The 22219-nt window shown below is 50.8% G+C and overlaps 9 protein-coding genes across 9 annotated transcripts; 5 read left to right on the top strand and 4 right to left on the bottom strand.

Moving 5' to 3' along the window:
- Nucleotides 1-291: 291 nt before the first annotated feature.
- On the top strand, nt 292-2014 carry N7496_007274 (Zinc finger DHHC-type palmitoyltransferase; the record flags this gene model as incomplete). The annotated part of the gene is made up of 2 exons (XM_056700203.1): nt 292-490; nt 588-2014. 2 exons carry the CDS (start codon nt 292-294, stop codon nt 2012-2014), a joined length of 1626 nt encoding a protein of 541 aa, XP_056555616.1.
- Nucleotides 2015-2501: 487 nt separating this feature from the next.
- Nucleotides 2502-3425, top strand: N7496_007273 (ubiquitin-conjugating enzyme E2; the record flags this gene model as incomplete). Its single annotated transcript, XM_056700202.1, has 1 exon — nt 2502-3425. The coding sequence occupies one exon, from the start codon at nt 2502-2504 to the stop codon at nt 3423-3425; it is 924 nt and encodes a 307-aa protein (XP_056555615.1).
- Nucleotides 3426-3670: 245 nt separating this feature from the next.
- Nucleotides 3671-9906, bottom strand: N7496_007272 (uncharacterized protein; the record flags this gene model as incomplete). Its single annotated transcript, XM_056700201.1, has 4 exons — nt 3671-7911; nt 7970-8414; nt 8475-9592; nt 9840-9906. 4 exons carry the CDS (start codon nt 9904-9906, stop codon nt 3671-3673), a joined length of 5871 nt encoding a protein of 1956 aa, XP_056555614.1.
- Nucleotides 9907-10432: 526 nt separating this feature from the next.
- Nucleotides 10433-11149, bottom strand: N7496_007271 (VOC family protein; the record flags this gene model as incomplete). Its single annotated transcript, XM_056700200.1, has 1 exon — nt 10433-11149. One exon carries the CDS (start codon nt 11147-11149, stop codon nt 10433-10435), a length of 717 nt encoding a protein of 238 aa, XP_056555613.1.
- Nucleotides 11150-13651: 2502 nt separating this feature from the next.
- N7496_007270 (uncharacterized protein) lies at nt 13652-15141 on the top strand (the record flags this gene model as incomplete). Its single annotated transcript, XM_056700199.1, has 6 exons — nt 13652-13829; nt 13907-14025; nt 14088-14149; nt 14207-14232; nt 14285-14634; nt 14698-15141. The coding sequence occupies 6 exons, from the start codon at nt 13652-13654 to the stop codon at nt 15139-15141; spliced, it is 1179 nt and encodes a 392-aa protein (XP_056555612.1).
- Nucleotides 15142-15502: 361 nt separating this feature from the next.
- On the bottom strand, nt 15503-16732 carry N7496_007269 (Zn(II)2Cys6 transcription factor domain-containing protein; the record flags this gene model as incomplete). The annotated part of the gene is made up of 2 exons (XM_056700198.1): nt 15503-16342; nt 16436-16732. 2 exons carry the CDS (start codon nt 16730-16732, stop codon nt 15503-15505), a joined length of 1137 nt encoding a protein of 378 aa, XP_056555611.1.
- A 565-nt stretch (nt 16733-17297) lies between these two features.
- Nucleotides 17298-18467, top strand: N7496_007268 (zinc-binding alcohol dehydrogenase family protein; the record flags this gene model as incomplete). The annotated part of the gene is made up of 1 exon (XM_056700197.1): nt 17298-18467. The coding sequence occupies one exon, from the start codon at nt 17298-17300 to the stop codon at nt 18465-18467; it is 1170 nt and encodes a 389-aa protein (XP_056555610.1).
- A 293-nt stretch (nt 18468-18760) lies between these two features.
- On the top strand, nt 18761-19136 carry N7496_007267 (uncharacterized protein; the record flags this gene model as incomplete). Its single annotated transcript, XM_056700196.1, is given in 2 exon segments — nt 18761-18841; nt 18858-19136. The coding sequence occupies 2 exon segments, from the start codon at nt 18761-18763 to the stop codon at nt 19134-19136; spliced, it is 360 nt and encodes a 119-aa protein (XP_056555609.1).
- Nucleotides 19137-20533: 1397 nt separating this feature from the next.
- Nucleotides 20534-20809, bottom strand: N7496_007266 (uncharacterized protein; the record flags this gene model as incomplete). Its single annotated transcript, XM_056700195.1, has 1 exon — nt 20534-20809. One exon carries the CDS (start codon nt 20807-20809, stop codon nt 20534-20536), a length of 276 nt encoding a protein of 91 aa, XP_056555608.1.
- Nucleotides 20810-22219: the final 1410 nt, after the last annotated feature.

Genomic DNA, 22219 nt, shown 5'->3' with positions numbered 1-22219 from the left:
ATCCACCTTCAAGTTTTGGTCCAGTCCCACCCCGCCCTACCAGGCCACGCTAACAAAAATAAAGGCGTGGCTCAGCGTGGCTGAGTAAGTGCCCCCAGGCTGACGCAGCTCCGCAGGAGGCCGCCGCAATCGAGCCCGATCCGCGCTGCTCCCCGTCCCCCATTACCAACACTCTCCATCTCCGCGCTATGCGGGCCTCTTGTTAACAGCACTCGCTCATTCGATTCGAATTTAATCTTCCACGTCCGATGAACATCGCCCGCCGCTCGCTCGTGCGATAACCATCATACCATGGCCACCCTGGCCTCGTCCCCCCCAACCTCGCCCTCGTGGCCGAAGCGACGTCCTCGCGCGTGGGCGCTTCGCTGTGAACGACTATGCTGTGCCGCAGCGAGCTGCTTTCCCCTTGCGTTTGTGTACGGCTTGACGACGTGGGCGGTATACGTGGAAGTCAGTATCGGACTGAAGGAGCATTCGAGTTCTTGGATTGGTATGGATAACTTTCAAAATGCGGAGTGGAAAGGTATCTTTCGGCAAGATGCAGGATTCAGTGGACTAATTGCTTTTGCTTTTCTTGATTGGTATAGGGCTCCCGAGTACTTTTCTTGGACTTTTTCTCTACGCCTGCTTGAATGCTAGTTATAGCGTCGCCGTCTTTACGGATCCTGGCTCGCCTCTCACAACACGCCGAGGAGGTCGTCACGAGTACAGCGCTTTGCCGGTCTCCGAGTACCCCGAGTTCACGTCATACACTGTTAGCTCGTCTGGTGGATCGCGGTATTGCAAGAAATGTCAATGTCCGAAGCCGGACCGCGCACACCACTGCTCGACATGTAAGCGGTGTGTCCTGAAGATGGATCACCACTGCCCCTGGTTGGCGACATGCGTTGGGCTATACAACTACAAGGCTTTCCTGCTCTTCCTGATTTATACGTCGCTGTTCTGCTGGGTGTGTTTCGCGGTTGCTGCCGTGTGGACGTGGACCGAGGTGCTGAATGATACCCGATATATGGATACTTTCATGCCAGTCAACGTGGTGCTGCTGGCAATTTTGGGAGGAATTATCGGTCTGGTCTTGACCGGTTTCACGGCGTGGCATATCAGTTTGGCCGTGCGGGGAGTGACGACTATCGAATGTCTAGAGAAGACGAGATATGTCTCGCCGCTGCGCAAGGCGCTAGACCGACAACGTCACGAGCACGGTGCAGGCAATGGCAACGCTACGGACCCTAATAACGAAAGCCTCGCCCACCGACTCCAAGGCTACGGCAACCAAATAATCGACGCCCACGCCAATGCTATTCCCGGCGTGACGCGCGCCGAGGAAGGCGAAGAACGTCTTTCCCCAGCACCATATCCCCCCGGTCAAGGCCCCAGTCTTGACAACCCTCATAATCCCATGACCCCAGCACAACAAGCTCTCACGCGGTCCTACGCCGAGATGGAACGCCAGCGTGAGCACGATCGTTACCAAGACTGGGTCAACGACCAAGATAGCGAGAAGATGCCGAGTGCATTCGACCACGGCTGGCGCCGCAACTTGGCCCACCTCTTCGGTGACAAGCCTCTACTCTGGCCGATACCCGTGTGCACAACCACTGGTGACGGCTGGCGCTGGGAGCCGAGCCAGCGATTCCTCGAGGCACGCGAGCGCATCCGGGTCAGCCGAGAGCAGGAAGCTAGCAACGAGCAGCAATATTACCGCGACCTTTACTCGCGGAATATGGATAATAGTCATGCTTGGGGAGTGAATAATGCAAGTGCAGCACAGTCGCAACAACAGCAAAGCTGGCTCGCCAACCGCCGGCCACAAGATGCACCCGAGCGCCCGCCCACGAGTGTTTCCATGCAAACACTTGCACCAGCCTCACCACGGCCCAGACCCGGAGATAGTGACTTCGAGGATGAGCCTGAGAGCAACGGTCTACTTGACCCCGAAGCTGGCAGAGGTGAGGGGTTGAAACAGGGCGGGCGTACTAGAGACACGGATGAATGGCGTGATTGGGATGATTAAAGTACGACTGTCAGGGCTGATGGCTGTCCATAGTGTGCATTTTGGAGAGATATTATAGCGGTTGTTTTTTTTGCATAAATTGGCGTTTTGGTGATGATGAATTACTCGATAAACTAAGCGGGTTGTGGAAGTGGCCAAGTTGGCATTTTCTTGTTGTGGTGTATTACGAGGTGATATGACGTGTACTTTACCTAGTAAATGAACGGAGAATCGTTATTGTACATCTGGCTTCTTTTTCTCGAATGTAATTGCAACCATTCCTGTTGATTCATTTCCTGTTATCACAATTCTACTCGGTCGATCTTGATAGATCATCGCTGCCTTTATGCCTGAGTCCGCGATCTTGATGATCTAATCCGCAATCGTCAGCCCTAGGAATCCTTATCCTTATCCTCTCTCCACTTCCACCTCCACGTTTACATCAACTTCACCATCCCCCTCCAACAACCAAAAATAACTAAAAAGAACATCACACAATCCACCCAAAATGACATCCCCCTCAACACGCCGCCTCCTCAAAGAATCAACAGACATCCACAAAAACCCAAGCCCCTACTTCACCGCCTCCCCAATCTCCGACAGCAACCTGCACGACTGGCACTTCACCCTAACAGGACCCCCAAGTCCAACCCCCTACGCAAACGGCCTCTACCACGGCCGTATAACCTTCCCACCAACCTACCCACTCCGCCCACCAAGTTTCCGCTTCCTCACGCCGTCGGGCCGATTTGAGGTAAACCGCGAGATATGTCTGAGTATTTCGGGTCACCATGAGGAAACGTGGCAGCCGGCGTGGGGGGTGCGGACGGCGCTGCTGGCTATTCGGAGTGAGATTATGGGGGCGGAGAGTAAGGGCCAGGTTGGGGGGATGGAGGGGAGTGAGGCTGTTAGGAGGGAGTTTGCGAGGGAGAGTCGGGGGTGGGTTTGTCGGGAGTGTGGGGGGAGTAATGAGGAGGTTATGAGGGGGTGGTGGGAGGTTTGTCGGGAGAGAGGGGTGGAGGTTGATTTTGAGGGGAGTGAAGTTGTGGGAGGGGAGAAGGAGGAGAAGAAAGAAATGGATGACGAGGAGGGTGGTGAGAAGGATGATGGTCAAACTGAAGTTGCTGTCGATAAGCCATCAACTACGCCAGCTACTCCGGTTTCAGCATCCGCCGTGTCTCCAGTCCCTCCAGGACCTTCTGGGCCATCCTCAACTCCGGCAGTTGTCCCTCCAGCACCATCAACTCAATCCAATATTCGCCCTCGCCCTACGCCAACATCTCCTGCTCCCGTGGCTATGGCTGCTAGAACTGCAGCTGCTACCCAATCCGAACCTGCAAACAGTCCCTGGCTGGACCGCGCTATCATCGGCATCGTCTTTGCCTTGATTATTCTGATTACCAAGCGGACGGTCAATGTCGATGACCTCTAAACCACCCACAACCACCGGACACCATCAACTACATGCAAAGAAAGCCGGCCTTGCTTTGTATACAACACTGTTTTATACCACAACACGGTACTCAAGACATAGTCTTTGATCGTTACTTGTGATTTATTATTTGCAGCGATAGATACCATACAAAATTGAGCGTTCATGTGCTATTCTACATCAGGTCAATTGACACAATCCTATCCGTAATCATACATACAATAACCCAATAGGGCACTGTCTTCTCAAGGAGAAGTCACGGACTCCTCGACGTGCGAAACTGGCTCCGCAATGGACTCTGGACCTGGCTCTGCGACTGCTTCAGCAGCCGGTTCAGCCACCGGCTCAGCAACCGCCTCAAGAACCGCAGACTCAGCAGCTCCCTCAGTAGCCACCTCAGTAGCTGCTTCAGGAACTTCTTCAGGAACTTCTTCAGTAACGTCTTCAGTAACGTCTTCAGTAACGTCTTCAGTAACGTCTTCAGTAACGTCTTCAGTAACGTCTTCAGTAACGTCTTCAGTAACGTCTTCAGTAACGTCTTCAGTAACGTCTTCAGTAACGTCTTCAGTAACGTCTTCAGGAACTTCTTCGGTATCCGATATCTCCACATCAGAATCCTTCTCCGTAAGAACCATCCACCACCACTCACGAACCATCCATCCATTCTTCTCGCCACAACTCTGCCGATCCACCACACCGACCTCCATCAACCAACTCAAGAGCAACTCAATCTCCCACGCGCCCATAGCAGGTTTGATCATACCCGAGATGCGTTCCGGGCTAACACCCTGTCGCATGCAAACACAGCCCAGAACCGACGCAATGGACATCTCCCATAGCTGTGGAATCAGGAATCCATGGATATCGAACCAGAGGGGCAATTTTGGCGGGAGCTTGGGGTCATTGGACGGGGGCGGCAGTGGGGCAGCGATGGCACTTGCCCGGTCCTGAATAGGGTTGCCGTGGGCATACGAAGCTGTTGGGCGAATCTCGACGTCGAAGCGTAAGATGTCCTTGTCCATTTGTCGGGTAAGGTATCCACCTTCCGTGAGACCGAATCTGCTGCGTGGCTGGCCACGAGGGTGGAGAGTGACTTGGCCATACCTGAAGAGGTTCATCAAAGCGAGGATGTCACCATCTTCAGCGTGGTAGTGTACGTCAAAGGATCCTTTGCTTTGTAATTGTGGGTCTAGGATCTTCGTCTTGAAATATTCTGCGCGCTTCAAGATGGGGCAGTCAATAAGACGTTTGCGGCTGAGCGAGGACAGAAGATGGTCTGTGAGATCGTAGTTGCGGCCAGGTACAATACGACCCCTGTTGCTCATACTAATGACCCTGTCGGTGAGGAGTGATTGCACAGCTGAGTTGATAAGCGGGGTACCGAATGGTCTGAGAGCTTCCTCCGCTCTCGGCGGGTCATAAGTCGCTTCAGATGCCGCCACGTTGGCACGTACCCAAGTTTTGATGACGTCCAGTCGAGCGAGCTCATTCTTGCGGCGTCCTTGAACTGCACGGTCTTGATCAGGGCCAACCTGTACCACGAACGGCACATGGGTCATCAGGCCACGCTTGAAGCTGACAGTGATACCCGAAGTGGCGGTGTACAGCTCATCGGCCGTAGGACCGGCCTCGGGTCGAAGCTCGAAGATGCTATCAAACTCCTGCCGAGTTGCAGGCAGCAGTGGGGCCTTTTCAGACGTCGAGAACTCGAGTTCGATGATGGCCCACTCAACGACGGCGGGCCAATTGTATTTGTCCAGGTTATTATAGTCAATGACCGGGACCTTCTGCTTGGCATATGCTTCGAGATATTGCTCTTGGAAAGGACGCTGCATGCCGGCAATTTGCAATCGGCTCTTGCTCAAAATGCTCTTTGCATGTTCCAAGATAAAATTGGGGTCGTGTTTGGGGAATGCAGTAGAAACAAGGTCCCAGTCGACGCTCCTCGCCTCCGTACCACCTGCCAACACCCTGACAGCGACAATGGCAACCATGATCTTCCGGTACAGAGTCTGGTCAAGCGGGGGAAGAGCAGGCCGACGGCGTGGGCGTTGTAACCTGACATCATCTGCCTGTACACCATGCCGACCAGGGATAGAGGTATCCACTCCGTCGATTCGGCGACGTGTGAGAGCACCAAGTTTGTGGAATGGTTGGTATCCCGGTGGCATCACAGAATAGGACAACGACTGGGTAGGGCGAGGCCTAATTTCACGGTATTGCCTTGCACTCCGCGTTGTCATCAGACTTCTCGGCTGAAGTGCTCGAGTAACTGGCTGGTCGAAATCGAATCGAATCTCACCCTCAATAGGCGCCTGCTCAAACTCGTCACTAACAGTTTGATCAATGTATGTGCCGTTTGCATCGTGAAATTCGTCAAATATCTCCTCGTGTTCAAGCTCCCACCTGAGAATCTTCTCTGCCTTCGAGTGGAACGTCTTAGCTCGTCCGGTCTGGGTGACATTGGGCGCAGATGCAAGCTCAGCGAGCTCACGAACAGAGCTCGCTGCATCGGCGCTAATAGACTGCCTGTAGGGTCTTATCGCGGCCCCAAATGTACCAAACGTGCCAGAGCTTGAGTGGAAATCTTGTTTCGGGTGCATCAGCATGGCATGTGGCCCGATGGCAGACATTGCCCTGAAGAGTCGATATGCATCACCCCTGATCCGTCTGCCAAGACCTGGTTGAGAAATCCAGGTCTGACCTGTCAGAGAGTCTTGGCCTGGCTGATGACGGTGACCAATCCTCATAAGTCGCTTGGTACCAGTGGCAGAAGCATCCTTGCCAATTCCAAGTTGGTCCTCCAGTTTCTTCAACAACTCCTTTTGGACTCGACGCTCAGTTCTTTGCTCCTCTGCAATAACAGTCGCAGGTTTCTGTTGCAACTGGACAGTAGCACCTGATACCATGGGCAGCGCCAGTTTCGGTACTCCCGTGTGACCAGTGGACCTAACAAGCTCGGGGTCAAGTTCAACGTTTGGCGAGTAGGAAAGCCGCTGGTCAGTTGTAGATAGAAGCTTGCGTTGCATCTCCTTGATCAAGGGGTCATCTGGGGACATTTCAGGCTTGGCTAGAATGGTCTTGGTGACCATCGCGCCTTTCGGGCCTTTGCCACAGAATGTCAGCTGTCGAAGCTTGCCGGCTTCAACCAGGTTTCTGATCGCCGTCTTGACTGTGCGATTATCAGGCCGCTCTTTCTGCTTCCGCTTAAGCCACATGGTTGCGAACGGGAACCAAATCTCAGGAACAGAAGGATATGCGCCACCAGCTTTTTCAACGATCTCCATGATGATATTTCTCCGAAGAATACTAATAGAACCTCCACGGTCCGCCAAGCCATGGCTTAGCTTGGGTGTCTGACCTGGCGCGGTTGTGGTTGACGGAGTGATGGCCTTGGAGAGCCAATTCCTCGAGAAAGGCTTAGGCGCTCTCTGCGTGCGACCTGATGCTCGCTGCGCAGGGCTCTTAGTAGCTTGAGTTATTGCTGCTCGAGTACCTTCCGACGCGGCAGTCTGATCCGGAGAGCCAATACGTTGTCGCTTAGGCGTATCCGTTCCGGCTTCAACGTCGCTGAGTGCGTGTACAGTAGGACTCTTGTCCCGAGGAACAGCTGGGGCCGATTCAACTTCTTCGGAGATCTGGATAGTCGCCTCTGCAGCTGCACTCTCTGCAGCCGTTGCAAGCGCGCCGTTAGCCTCATCTCGGGGCTCCTCAAGACGGGGTTGTTTCTGCGGCCTCCTCGTGCCACGCTGGGGCCCTTCAACGGCAGTAACCGCTGGAGTTGGAGAATCAGTGTAATCCAAATCATCTTGGGCCCGCTTGCGCCGGGTCGAAGTTCTCGGGGTAGACTGCACATTGGTAGCTGAATGAAAAGCTGTGAAGCCTTCGGAACTAGGTTCAGTGGGGGCCGCGATAGGAACACCGTTTTGGCGAGCGGTAGCCTTGGCTGGGGCCTCTTGTCTCTCCATAGCCGTGTCAATCGTGTCGCGACATTCTTGTTGGAACCAGGAGAAGGAAGCCAATTTTGTAGATTTAAAAACTGCAATTCGGCTTCTCGCGGGACGACCTTGTTTTCTCCCAGCCGGTCTCCTCTTGCCTTGTGGCGTGACGTAGACGCCAGGATTGGGGCATTCATTGACAAGAACGTTGTACTCTGTCCATGTCTCGTCCATGCCTAGTGCTTCGAATCTTTCCTTTTCCGAAAGGCCCTCAAACTTGTTGCGCTTGGTGCCGGCCCTTGGTGTTTGGCGAGAAGGCTGTTCCCATGTTAGGTGATCTGGCATCTGAAGCGGAACATGATCCAGTTCCATCTCGTCAGGGTCATCGGGATCGGGGATTCCGGGGGAGCCCCTCTCCATTTTCGACAGCGTTGAGCGTCTTTGAGCGGCCTTGTACCGCGGCCCTCTTGGACGGCCTCCATGGCGGCGGCCGCTAATTGGCGATGGTATGACAGTTCCAGCGATGGCTATCCTACCCATATCAACCGCTGCGATTCATTAGTAAACTCCACTGCGCCCGACTTTAAACCGATTCTGAATACGTACTGAAATGACCATCCGGAAGCCTCACTGGCATCGGATCACTGCTTGACAGAAGGTAAGTGGGCGGCTTGCAGACTGCGAGTGCCTCGAACAAGCTTGCGTTGCCATTCTTGACCAACAATTTGGTGGCACTTGATTCATGGAAGCCGTATTTGTCACGCTGAGCGGTAGCGTCAACTGCAGGAATAACACACTTCGCCGCCTTTGCCTTTTGTGCCGAGAACTCGACAGCCTCCCACGATTTTTCGCTGCTCTCCACGAGTTTAGCAAAGTTATTGGCCGAGTAATGTACGTAGAAGAATGTGGTCTTCTGAATTGCTGTATCCCGAACAATGGCCAGGTGTCGGAGGTGAGGTGGCTGTGACAGTTGCCAGCAGTCAGTAAGACGATGTAGCGCACTTTCGGAGGGTCGACGGTAGATGCTGCCGAAGCAGAGGCGGTTAATATCCTGGAAAGAAAAATGGTTAGAAAACATTCTTTGGTCAAGTTTAATAGTTGGGAATCGTACATGATTGGTGATCCCTTGTGTCCCAGAATTATTCACAACATCGAAGATTTGGTTTCCCACGGGGCGATCTGGTGTCCATGACGGCACGGCTCGTCCAGCTTCGATGACAGGCTTATCCTTCGCCATTTCAAGGGCACCTTCTTCTGCACCAGTGGGCTCATTTTCCGCAGCATCGTCAATGTCATCGTCAGCATCCGCCTGATCATCTGCAGTGCGGTTCAAGTCCCCGCTAACAGCATTGAATTTGGCGATATCGGTCTCTGTGGGCTCGCGGACGAGCATCACACAGGGATGGATCTTGTTGTATTGTGATTTTGCCCGCACTCGTTTCAAGACTCCGATCCTTTCAAACTTACGAAGCGCCCGCGACAAAACACGCCAGCGCCAGCGATCTTCGAACCCCAAACGTCTTTTAAGATCATTGCGCGAGATTATGCCAAATTCTTTTAGAATATCGAACAGTTTGGCATTGAACGCATCAAAGTTGATGATGGGACGTTCTGGGATGCCTTCGGAAGTACCTTCGACTATTGACTCGACGGTCGCTGGTTTGATGAATCGTCGAAAGGTGACTAGACTGGTACGGGCCGATTTGATTTGGATTGGGCGTTTCTCGACGTAGCCCTTCTGAGCTAGGGCGTCTGTTCGCTTAGGGACGGAACGCTTGTCTTGGCCACTGAGCCTCACGAGGTCTGTTTGGGCGATACCATCGGACTTGCGGGAAGCAATGATAGAGAGTAGGAGGAATTCGCTCGCAGGGACTTTAGTATCATCTGGCTCATGGCCAGTGAGAGCGTACCACATTCTCTCCTTAGAAACGAAGACGCGGATGGACGACGGCACGGGTGAGACTTCAGCCTCATCTTGAGCTCCATCTGCTTCAGGTTCATGGTAATGGGCGGTCTCTTCAAGCTCGCGATTCTTCTGCTCTGCGTCTTCCAAACTGAGGTGCTGCCATTCACCATACGGTGTCACAGACACCTCTGGATGGCGCATGAGCCATGACCAAACCTTAGCTTCGAAGCGACGATCTACAGTCTGGCTTCGCTGACTGGGGTCTTGAGGTGCATTTTTGTAGAAATCCTGGATTGCTTTGAGGATTTCCGGCAAGGTCGCGCCTAGATGCAGGTCAGTCGGATGTCCAAAAAGTATAGAGCATGTAGCTGCCAATTCAGAATTTCGCAAAACAACAGTGGGAGGGATAAGACACGAGTTATCAGTGCAGGAAGGACACGCTCAGCATGAAGTATGAATACACGTCAACGTGAGACATGGATATTCCATCCGGCCGCTGAGAGATGAGGCACAGTGCGTATACATCGTACTGAGTAAAGTGGGTCTGGGAGCTTCGAGAGCTATACACACCTTGGCTACCGCAAAGCGCGACCTCGTTCAGCAGGAAATCGATTAGCTCTTGCAAGCTAGGAGCCATGATTGTACCATAACGTTCTGGAGGAAAGGAATGAATAAATGAGGTCGGGGTGTGGTTGGGGAAGTAGAAGAGTCGGGGAGGGATGAAATTTTTGAGAGCGAAAAGTGTGATTCGAACGCGGGTCACTGGAATTCGGTGATTGCCATTATTTTGTATCACGTGACATCAGTCCAGTTGGTGCCTGGGTTCATGATTTGTTGCCTGGAAAACGAGGCGCAACCATGAACATCGCCAGATGAACTAACTCTGAACAAGGCATGAAAATTGCATTCTTACTGGTAGCTGGAAGAAAATGAAGCTATCATGATTTCGGAACGCCTAGCCCATTGAACGACTACCTCTAGCTTAGGTTTCTCGCCTCACCAACCAGGTCACTGGGTTGCTCTGACCTAGCTTTATTGACACGACGTACTGAACCAAAATCAAAGCTCTTGTCCATCTTATTCCCAAGTATTCTAGCCACTAGAGTACTGAACATCTAGCTAAGTAAGCTATCACGACAAAATCCCGCCTAACGGAATCACAGTTACAACACCGAGCTGCTAGCAGGGTCTTGCTGCTGAATTTCCACCATATTCCCATCAGGATCCTCAACCATCAACAACAACTCAATCCCAATCGTCCCCTGCGCCTTTATCAGCGCCTGTTTCGCAGCAATGTGTGCCCCTGCGTACTCGCCGATCCCAAAGGCGTTCTGAAGCGGCCCAGTCATCTCAGTAACAGGTGTACCATACTTCTTCAAAATAGTAACACCGTGCTCTTCCAGATAAGTTTGGGTCTTCGCTATATCGGGAACAATAAGTCCGACGTGGCTGAATGTATTGGTACGCTTGGTCGATGCCACAAGATGATCATCCGATACGTTGAATTGAACAAGCTCGAGGAGCCCGTACAGATTGTTCTTGTCGCGCGCGAGCTCCGCTCCACTCTGGAAGCCAGTGCCGTTGCGACCACCCTGAGCATAGCCCATATAGGTCACTGTGTACTCGGGGGTGACATAGGCGTCGAAGAGGAGTCGCATACCCAGGATGTTGCCATAAAAATGTTTCATGGCCGCAAGGTTGGTTGTGAGAAGGCCAAAGTGATTGATGGCATATCCCAGAGTTTCTGCGGGAGCAGGACCGTCGTTTCCAACGACGATAGGGTTGCTCGAGTCTCCAGAGTCGGATCTAGGAGAGCATGCGTGGGCACACGAGGCAAGAAGTAGTGCCAAGCATGCCGGAAGAAGTGATTCGTAATACATGGAGAGGATGTAGATGACAAAGAGATAGTATGCGGTTTGCTTGTCCCTGAGATTGTAGGTATCGACTCAAATCTCCAGTTCCACGAGGATTCTCGCCTGCTTTTATATTTTCTCTAGATCATCCGTGCCAATGCGTTCTACCAACGAGCCCGACAAGGCATACTCCAGCTTACCCTGTCTTTCCATGGAATATCCGTACGTGTTGGTTTAGATGTCGCAGTTCACCCATACCAAAGCTGGTGAGTATCTCTCTTCTGAAAAATTGCAGAGTGATGGGAAACCAGGGTCCAATCGGGAGACACGAATCCTCAAGCTATCGCTTGATATTTGGCCCCCATAATATCAGCTGAAACCCTTGCGCTGGGTCGCGCCTAACAAAGCTAGTCTTGCGCGACGTGCAGATAAAGTTAATCCTTTCTCCTCAAGAAGTCGGTAAATTCCGAGTTTGATGCGGCTTATAGCTTGGCTTTCCCGCTATTGCTGGCTTTGAGGCGATGCATTCATATAAACTTTGGATCTCTCCAACCGTGCAAAGCGCTGATCATGAGTAGCATCAGGGCGGTGTGTTGGCCAAGACAGATATAGCAAGATCGGCCTCCTACAATAATCAGTTGAGCTTATAACTGGCAGTCATTCTGGAGTGATCAAACAAATCATAGAAAAGCAAGGCTTATATCTTCGGCGACATGCCTACTTCCATCAAAGAACACAACGCACGAGGGGAAGGAAGTGTTCCACATCGAGGTAATGATCCGACTGGTGAGATTGCCAAGAAGATTCGGAGTAACTGCCAAGCCCTTCGTCGCGTCACCTCGTGTCTGATCGCCTCTATCAACTAAATAATAAGCCTCAGGGGCGAAAAGTAGGATATATTCAAAGCAGCGAGGTGAGTGCCTGCGAGATGGTGTTGACAACTCAGCCGTCATTGCGAACCAAAGCTTAATAGCGTCTTGGTCAGAATAACCCCGGCTATAGCTTTTGAAGAGGTTGAATGGAGGAGCTTGATGCTTCGATATGGAAGCAGTAGGGTCTTGAATAGCTTTCCACCATAAGTTCATAACAGAGTGCTTATAAGGGCTCTGTTGTAACCTCGGATGACTGCGACTCCGACCAGAATGAAAGGGGACCACAGGTAACTATGCAGCCCCGTAGATGCCCCACCATCAGTTATCGAGCTCGTAGTAGCTACGGGGTAACTAATTAATTATCCCCGATGCTGTCTAAGCGGATCATGATAACTTAAAGCCTCCGGAGCCATCCGAGCTCGGGGTTCGGCCGTACAGGGTCCTTGCACAAGAAAAGAGCTCACGGCGATTCCAAGCGCCGATTCCCGATCGGCGGCCCCGGTAAGCCAGGGAGTAACCGGCAGTCAAGATCCAAACTTGGGTCGAAATACGGGTATACGGAGTATACTGGCGATCAAATAATGCACAGGTCAGTCAAATGAAATCGCTCCCTAGTATACAAGAATATACTGGAGAGTATGAGGAGCAGTATTGTGGATAGCTAGTCGGATATTGAATATCCAGTAGAACGTTCGGGGTCCTCTCATGCCTGAGTTATGAAAATATTATGAACACAGGTAAAGTTGGGCTGGACCCATGGATCGGCAAGTTTGTTTAACTGGAGATCGGCGGCCGGGCTGGGACGGAGTCGCACGCTTTCATATCCCGATTTCTATTCGCAAAGACACTGTTTTCTGTAAGTTGTACAAATCGAGATCTATGTAAGCAGAATATACTGCGGCAGAGACGCTGCGCGTCCCTGGCGGGCATGTTGACAAATTGATTATAATATCTGACAGCGTCTTGATCAGCAATTAGCGGACGTTTCTTATGGCCTGACTGATAGGGCTCTAGCGTTTCTTTTCGGAGTCAGTCCAATGGGCGAGCGCCGAAGTGATACGGCCGGGTGGCCAGTCGTGGCAAGTAGAAAACGCCTCTGGGCAGGCGTGCTTGGCATGAAGGGCGGATAAAAAAATAATAGCAGCACGTCAGCCGAGACTAGAGAAGGATATTAATACAATAGGGGGACCTGCCTGATAAACCTGATCCGTTGCAAGTTTTTAGACATTCCAGTTGAAACATAACGTCTTGGTATAGTTACCTTAGAGAGTATACTCCGGAGTACTGGTAAGTGCCCTCTCTGTTTGGATGACATCATCGGGCCATCTTACGTCAGGTACTTCCATCCACCGCCAATTTGCGTGGCCGCGGAAGTACCCGCGCGGTCTCTCCGTCGTTTCCGGCGCAAAACTAAAAAAACTCGCTTTTTCAGAAGATCCCGCGATCGTCCTATTTTTATTCTCGACTTTATTTCTGTCGATAAATCGCTCGAGAGGTCTCTCCTATTCAAACAATCCCACCATGTCCTAACCTTACAACCTCCTCCCACCTACACGAGCACTACGTCAATAACCAAATAACCCGCCGTGCTATCCATCCTCGACTCCTGAATCGCCTCTCCCCCAGATTTGCGCCGTCCGCCACCATTGCCACGCAGATGGAGGAAGGCATCGTCTCCGGATTGCCCTCCGAACCACCACCACTCCCCTACTCGTTACATACTCGCAAAAAGGCGATCGCTATCTTTTGGACAATCTTCGTTATCGATACTTTGGGTCAGCCGCTGATCCTCTACTGGACATTATGGTACTGCACCAATCTTTCACATAACTTGGGTATGTGGGACTACGTGGGACAGCTTGACCCCGAGGCTGGGGGATTCCAAAGGTCAATCGCTAATCTAAAGCGGCAGTCTTTTCCATTGTCACCGCGTGTTTGGGTGGTGTCTCCGTTTTCGAATACTTCTACCGGTTATACAACCTGTTTCGCAAGAGTTCGCGCGCCCGACCTCTAAATGCAAAGAGTTCATGGGTACGTTGTCCTGTGTAGAGATCTGGGAGCTGGGAATGGACGTGAGCTAATGCTTTGCGCAGCTGGACTTTTTCCATATCAACTTCACCATCGTGTGGCTCATTCTAGCCGTTGAGCTCATTGTGTAAGTCGACGCTGATTTCCCCCAGCGCAATTGCAAGCAGACTAACAGAATTTATAGTGGAACCGTACCTACCGAACCCTATGGTTAGATCTTAGATGCCTTTCTCTCTCACGAATCATTACTAACATTTTCTAGTGCGCCTCGTCGCCATGGTTCTCCCGACCGTCATGTTCTACTTCGGCTTCGTCCACCTTACCCTCGATGTCCTCCGCATGATGGGATACAAAGCGCCCTTCCGAATCTCGTCTACCCCGAAAGGGTCCGTGATGCCGACGGCACTGTATGCGCTGATCGAAGATGTGGTGGCGGTCGATGGAGGCGGTGGCCAAATATATCGATATGCGTTACGAACCCGATACCTATCGAGTCCATACTTCCGACGAATGCTTTTCGAAATGAATTGTTTCTGGAGCGGCGGGTCGATCATCTTCGCCGCGGTCATCACCGCCATCATTTTCACTGTCTCGGAACCCGTTGCATTCACCGTAAGTTTCCAAAAAAATGAGTGTTGCGTATCGGAAAAGGAACTCGACTAACACGATAGACAGCTGGGCTGGACCCTACCATTTGCTTGGGCCGGCGTATGGACATTGATCACTATCCCATGGGTTCAAAGTGACCTACGTCGAGAGAAGAAAGCCTGGGCCGAGAATCGCGGACAGGGCGGAATTCCATATGTCGATGATATTACTGCGCCCACCGCACGCACCCGTTTCGCATCGGTCCAAGAATCTTTACCCAATCTTCTACCCTGGGTCCGAGACAAACAGGCTCCACCGTCAGCGCCATTCGCCGAGGGTGCTGTGGGCACTGCCCCTAAGGCCGATAGCCTGCCCGACAGCACTCCAGATACCACCCCGGCGGCCAATTCACCTGGCCCTGCGAGCACCACACTCGATGGTCGAGACGAGAAAATCCGCCATTCCACAGAAACACCAGACGGCGCTGCAACGGAACCGGTCAACGCCTCATCCACGGATGAAAAGAAATAATTTCTGCCACATCTTGTACTATTTTTCATGACTTTACGATACCGTTTCGCGACTTCTTATGGACCATCTGCATAAACAATTCTGAGTTGAGGGCTTGTTCATTCCGGATTACATACGAAAACGAAGACGAAACTTCTTGGATATTTGGGTGAGCTTTATAGATTGGTGGTTTGGCATTGCGGCGTGTTTTCGGCTGTTTTTTGTCTGTTGTATATAGATACCCTTTACCTTACGCAAAATATAGTGATTGTACATCCTGGGCTTCTGGATATTCTTTTGTAGTTGAGGAGTCTCGTAGTAGCCAGAAGGTAGTAGGGCACTCAATATATTCAGCAATCTAGATTGTGCCAGCAGGCCATTTTTAGAGTGCCTGATATGAGCCGTGGCTAAGGGACAGTGCTTCGAAATCCCAACTAATTCCCCTCTCGGCAAGCGCTCCTCCAGGGAGGAATGCCTGTAACGCAGAATTACCCTTATGATACAGTTGCAGATACATGCAAATCGAGGGACACTCCACCCTAGCCCTGAGTTCAATCCACCATATACTGCGACTTGCTTTGCGATACCATAGATAGAGCAACAATAGCGCTACGGGATCCTTTTCCCGAAGAAGGTTTTCAAAGGGACCATGGACGCTCCGCAGGAAGAGTTGAACGTGACCGGTTGTGACCTCGCTATCTGGTAGATCCAGAATATGAGATACGCCATGGGCAGCATGGAAATATGTATTGTTTTCCGCGGTAGATGAGTCGTGCAGGTTACACACGGCAGCTAAAGCTGGCGGTATGCCATCAATACCCCTCTCCGGTAATGGTGAATGCATACGAGCAAAAGTCGCGGCCATGACACTGAAAACACTATCCGGTCGTAGCGGGTCAACGATATGCCATAATGACATCTTGCCTTTGCTCATGCGCAACCAGTCCAAGTCGGAGGATGATGAGGACTTTAAGGGCCACGATTGTTCCGGTGTGCATGCATCGGGGGATGAGAATGTTAAGATAACTAGAGCGGCGGCAGTGCCCCATATTGGATCTTTATCTTGTGCCTTGATCGGTTGCCTTAGTCGCTTGTTGAAGAGGATCGTGCTTTGAGACCAGTGGTAACATTCTTCGAGAGTGCGACGACAATCTAGGGAGCCGTTCAGATGACGATCATATGTCAGGGCCACAGCTAAAGAGGCGTGCATTAAGAATGGGTACTATAAATCATATATTAGCGAGCGAAGGCCTATAATGGATGGGTATTTCTTCTGTTCTGTCTATGAAGACACATCCGATATTGTAATACTTACGGCGAAGGCTAGTTTCAGGAGCTTGCGATTCACTTGCATCATACTAGGGTCGTCTGGGGTAATAAGGCTTCGTCCAAGATAGCGGGTGATGAAATCTTGACATTTTGCGTTTAATTGATAGGAAGTCGATGCATCAGATGTCCAGACAGCATTTGTGAGAGGGGGCAATGGTCGGCCACTGTCAGCAGCGATGGGTTGGAGGTCGGGTGTGTTAGGCATAAAGTTGCATATTACCCCGAATGAACGACATCTCTTGCACTGTGGTTTGCCTTCGTCGCACTTAGTAGTCCAGGACATTCAATCAGCCATCATCCCATCTATTGGCAACGCACCGGCTACCCACCTTGAGCTTTCGGAGTTTGCAATTCCGGCAGCCAAATCTCGACCTTCGTCCAGCCCTGCTTTCCCCCAACTCTCTCGGACATGTTAATGCCATTTTTACGCAACTCGGCTGGGACGGGGGGGGGGCTCCTCAATGCCGGAGGGATTTTGGAGCAGATGGTGGTGGTCATGGTCAGTCACATCTAGTGATCCACAAGCAGCCCCATAAGCTAACCCACTTTCGGATATCTCCACCTTTTACGCTAACTGTTCCTCGGATGCACGAGTCTCTGATTGGTTACATGTTCAGCGTCATCTATAAAAATCATAATCAACACAGAGTCGCATTGAGAAGGTACGTCACTGCGCAGAAAAATAATTACTTTAGAATGATAGCCCGACTTATAAAAAGGGAGTATATTCCTCGACATTTCCACAAAGACACTCACTCCACTGTTAATATTCAAAGCATAATACTTGACCTTGAGCACCGGTCCGTACTTTATCCACTTCAACTTCAACCGCTTGAAAACAGTCCAGAATGGCCACTCATCTCGCCGCCATCGCTATTGATAAAGGCGAACCCTTCAAGCTCCAAGCCCGCTCCACACCGAAACCAGGCCCAGGCGAGCTCCTCATCGAGGTCAAATCCGTCGCCCTTAACCCGGCAGACCGCTTGATGCGTGATCTTGGCCTCTTCATACCCACCTACCCCACAGTCATCGGCTTCGACATCTCGGGACTAGTCCTTGAAGTCGGCGAGAATGTTCCCGTCTCTGAGACCGATGAATATACAGGGCTTTGTTTCCGACCGGGCATCACCCGTGTCGCCGCCTACGCTGCCTCCTTCTGGAGGTCTTGCGATCCTGACTATGGTGCCTTTCAGGAGAAGTGCCTCGTCCTCTGGCAGCATGCCGTGCCTCTTCCTGACGAGGGAATGACTTGGAATCAAGCAGCAACTTTGCCCGTCTCTGTTGAGGTACCACTTAACGCATGGGATATCATGGGGATTCCACGGTTTGGAGAAGCGACTGCTCCTTCTTCCGTCTCCACTGCCCCCATGGGCTCCAATACAAGCGAAGGAACTCAGACCAAGAAACAAAAGAAAGAGGCCCTCTTAATCTGGGGCGCTTCCTCCAGCGTGGGCACGATGGGCGTACAAACCGCCCGATTGCTACGAGAAGATCGCTATTCTTCTTTCGCCGCCGTATACGCCACGGCCGGTGCAGCGAATCACAAGTACGTATCCTCGCTAGGCGCGGATCGTGTGTTCGATTATAAAGATCCGCAGGTTGTGGCTGCAATTGTCTCAGCAGCCAGAGAAGATGGCCTAGTTATTCGACACTGTTTCCTTGCTACAGGTCAAATAGCGCTGTGTCAAGCCGTACTTAAGGCTTTCCTCGGAGATAACCAAGGAGAGGAAGGCCGGAAGGCGAAGATTGCGTCGGCACCGGTTATTCCGCCAGATGCAGAGAATTTGAATGGGGTGGAAACTATCTTTGTGATGCCGTCAGCAAATGAAGAGGAGAGGTTGGCTCAGTTCCGATATTGGATGGGGACTTGGTTGAGGGAGAACCTGGCCAAAGGAGTTATCAGGCCGAGTCCAGAGCCGAGGGTCGTGGGAAAGGGTTTGGTGGCTATTAATTCTGGGCTGGACTTGCTACTTCAAGGTGTCAGTTGTACGAAATTGGTTGTAGAGGTTGCGGAGTGAGAATTTGAGGAATATAATTAGCTATAAGTGCGGACTAGGAAATCCGTAGTCCAATAAATACCGAGTAGGGCTGGCATCCTTATAGTTGTAGTCAGTTCAATGGCGGTCAGTCTCTTGAAATACGGGCAAGGGGCTTTCCGCCTAGAAATAGTTCAATTTTAAGTCAAAACATTGAACTATTTGGCGACCCATACCGACATTCCCATCCCGAAGGTTTTACGTGACTGGGTCGATCGTGATGGGCGGTACTTCGCCTTGAGCGAACGTATCGGGGGTTAGACGCTCGGAGAGGCATGGCCTTCTTTGTCAGAGCCCTAGAAAATAGATATCGCGGATTAAGTCGTGAAAGGGAGAAAGCAGCTTCGATCCGTTACGTCAACCTCTATTCAGTATGTCGATCAAAGCCTATGCTATCTAGGCTTATTATTTTTCGATCTTAAACCCCGTGGACCGTTGCACTCTGACCAAGGGCTCTGGGATGAGTATGTTTTGGCCTATTTTGGATTTATAGATATGCATGTAGAATGGAAAAAGTTGCTCCGGGAGCGCTTAGACGTATATAGCGAGGCGCACGAAAATGCTAAGGCATTCTGGACGGATATGTGTAATCTAAGACAGTACCCAAATTTGGATGAAAAAGGTCAGCAAACCTTGGAGAGACTGTTCTAGACAATCTCAGCTGTCTTATAGGACCCTGTAAGAGGTCCTTCGCCTGCGTTTCCTTGAATAGGTTGGCAGCCTCCCGAAGGGATGGCAGCGATTTGTAAGCTTCTGGGATATGAGGCCCTACTACAGTCAACAAAAGCTTAGGTTACCGAATGCAAAGGAATGATGGTTACGTTTTGTACAGACGTGAACAAGTTTGATATGTTGAGGTGCTGGTTTTAAACGGTTGGATGTAGGGGAAAATATCCACGGGATTTGACACGTATTTATAGATATTCGTAGGGTTGAGTGCTTGTGAAAGTCCCCTCTATCTGTACCTTGCGCTTATGAGCCAGACCGCGCGCACGTTAGCAACCCGTGTCCAATTGTTCTTACCGGACAGACCACCCAAGGCGAGGTAGTGATCAGAGAACGGCTGGCGCTCCCGATTTGTTTCTGTGGGCCAATATGACAGGACCGCGCAGCCTCATGCAGCTTTGGGCCACCAATCGCTGATAGCCTCTCTCCTTCTTAGCTTATAGTACTTCTGCAAACCTGCATAAATCAAGGACCAACAAACTTCTGTAGACTTGTTCATTCAAACAAAGCAGGTACGAGGGAGAGATCATGTAAAACTTCAATACCTATAATATCTTGCTTTTAGCTAGCCTTGGTCTTACTAGTATTTGTGAAGAACTCCAGACCAATCTTTTTGAGGCATGTCTGGATTCGACGTAATGAGAGTATCTTAGTCAAGTCACGCATTTGAGGAGGAGCTTGCTCTAATTTTCACTTTCCTCGCTGTTTTACTTCCGCCATCTGTCGACCATCGCGTCAAGCACCCATAAAGGAGGCTAGCGGAATTAGAGCCCAAAAGGCGCCGAGCCAGAGGGAGACCTAGATAGCTTCTTGGTATAGTACAGTCACACCCCTACTGAAGGCGTAGGTTGATCGACAGAAATAATACGACTCCGCTACGGGCTGCATCCTGCCAGTGGTTCTGTTCCTGGGCGATAAACATTGCAAGCTGAGCGTCGGGTCGAAAAGAGGTTGAAAGGGCGAGGTCGGGTCTTTTATGTCCATGCTACGGAGGAGGAGGTTACAAAACAGTGTTCATATCGGGGCGCTAAGCTGGGAACAGCAAAACTAACCGGATATAGTAAATCACAGGTCCCAATATTAAAATGTCAATTACACAAATACCATTTTGCCTGGGCTAAGAATAAGTAACAAACTTCATGCTGATGAGATGTAGTCCATCAAAACTTGGCTATCTTTCCAACCGAGCACCATCTCTGCAATGAGCTCGTGCTCACGCAGTCATTTTCCTACACTTCCATTCTGTTAAACATATCCTTTTTGCAATTTAGGATAAAAGTACTCCATGGTGATCACATACTTAGGCAAGAGATGGTGCAAATTTAGCGACTGCTATAGCAGTAGCCGTTACTGCAGTAGTCAGTTCCAGGGGCACAGCATTGTCTGGAACAGCAAATATCGTATTGGCAGCAGTAGCCATCGCAGAGCCAGGGATAGTTGGACGGGCAGGAGACGTCTCGCTGCGCTAACTTGGGTGAACTTTCGAGTCCTGAAGGGGTGAGGTCCGGCAGCTTCTTAGCAAGTTGAAGTGGCACGGGCTCGGCAAGAGCGCCGGTGAGGATGGAAGAGCAGAGGATGATGACGGCAGTGACTTTCATGTTGGCTGAACAAGAGACGATTCAGTTGAGGATGAATATTGCATCACTGAAGGCAGGCGATTGCATGCTTTATAGATGATGCCCATCTCAGACACCTCTAGTTCGCGGTATCGATCCAAATTGGACCTGGAGATCATCACTTGAATACGAAAAAGCTGTGTTAGAGTTTCCAATGAGGCTCGGGAGTTTTCAATAGAACTAGAGGTTAAAACTGATCGGCAGTTAATCACTACCGCTTTGTGGAGATGGGCCAGTGATCTTTCATCAACATGGGACTCTGCAGCTCGTATTGAACTTCAGAGCCTAACATCAAAGGTCAAACCCACGACAAGGCAGACTAGTAATTAGGTAATGGCAGGGCCAAAACTTATTTCACGGCTCGGCTTAAGACTTTTGTAAATTGTTCGAGTTGTACTGAGACGCTGCGTTCATGAATTGCAGTGCTAGCACGGCTCTTCGTTGGTGACCACAGAAGCCTTTTCATATAAGCATATATGTAGCTTTCTGGCTCAGTGACCCCATACGTGTGTAAGCCCTGACACTTGACATTCATAATGTTTGCGTTTAGGCGTCCTGCGAAGTCTGAAGGTTATTACCAAAGTGATAGGTTCGTTCGACTGAGAACCTCGTATTCAACATGCAAGGTTTCGGTTCTTCCCCGCGCCACGTAGATCCCTCGGGTGCGGCGTATTAGGAGAGATGCGGCACAGAGGAATAAGGGAGGAAGGCTTGGTCACTTGGTGTGTTAAGTTACCTAATTAATTCAATGGCCTGTGGTGGTCGAAGAGGGGCTGTCCTTTCTTGGTGCGCGGCTGGCTCCCTGTCTCGGCCGAACTGACTGATTCCAAGGAGTACGCGACGAGATCGCGAATCCGCGAGTTGGCCCCAAACGAGACATATATTGACTCGAGTCTCGGTGGTCCTGCATGGGTCACTGTATTGACGCTTCCAATCAACACATAAGGTTCACGATCTATACTATAAGGAATTGTTAGATTGTCAAGATCAAGATAAAAATCCTTCCACATTGAACAAATCCTTCGCCGCGTTCGATTCTTCAGCTCTCAGATCGTAATCAGGTCTTGGTTGTTGAAAGATAGCAATCGAAGGGCGATAACCACATGGCCTTAGAGGTTGAGTAGACCGCACAAGTCCATGTGATAGTGTTTTGATCAAAGAACAGGGAGAAAAAGTGGCCTTGATAATACAGGGGTCTCGCCAAGCAAAGATATCGATAGCACTCCAGGAGAGCTCACTCACCGACTTCCTCTCGAGTCACATGGCCATTTGATCATTTGGCCAATAATACTTTCCAAAACAAAATCTAGGAAGAAAAAGCAATTGGAGGCGGCCCGAGTACAGATTTTGGCTCCTTGACCCAACACCTACCAGAAGTAAAGAGATACGATC

Source organism: Penicillium cataractarum, assembly GCF_028827025.1.
Source record: "Penicillium cataractarum strain IBT 29864 chromosome Unknown utg000005l, whole genome shotgun sequence".
Classification (NCBI taxonomy): Eukaryota; Fungi; Ascomycota; class Eurotiomycetes; order Eurotiales; family Aspergillaceae; genus Penicillium; species Penicillium cataractarum.
Note: the sequence above shows the minus strand (reverse complement) of the source record. Positions and strands in the feature narration are given on the sequence as shown.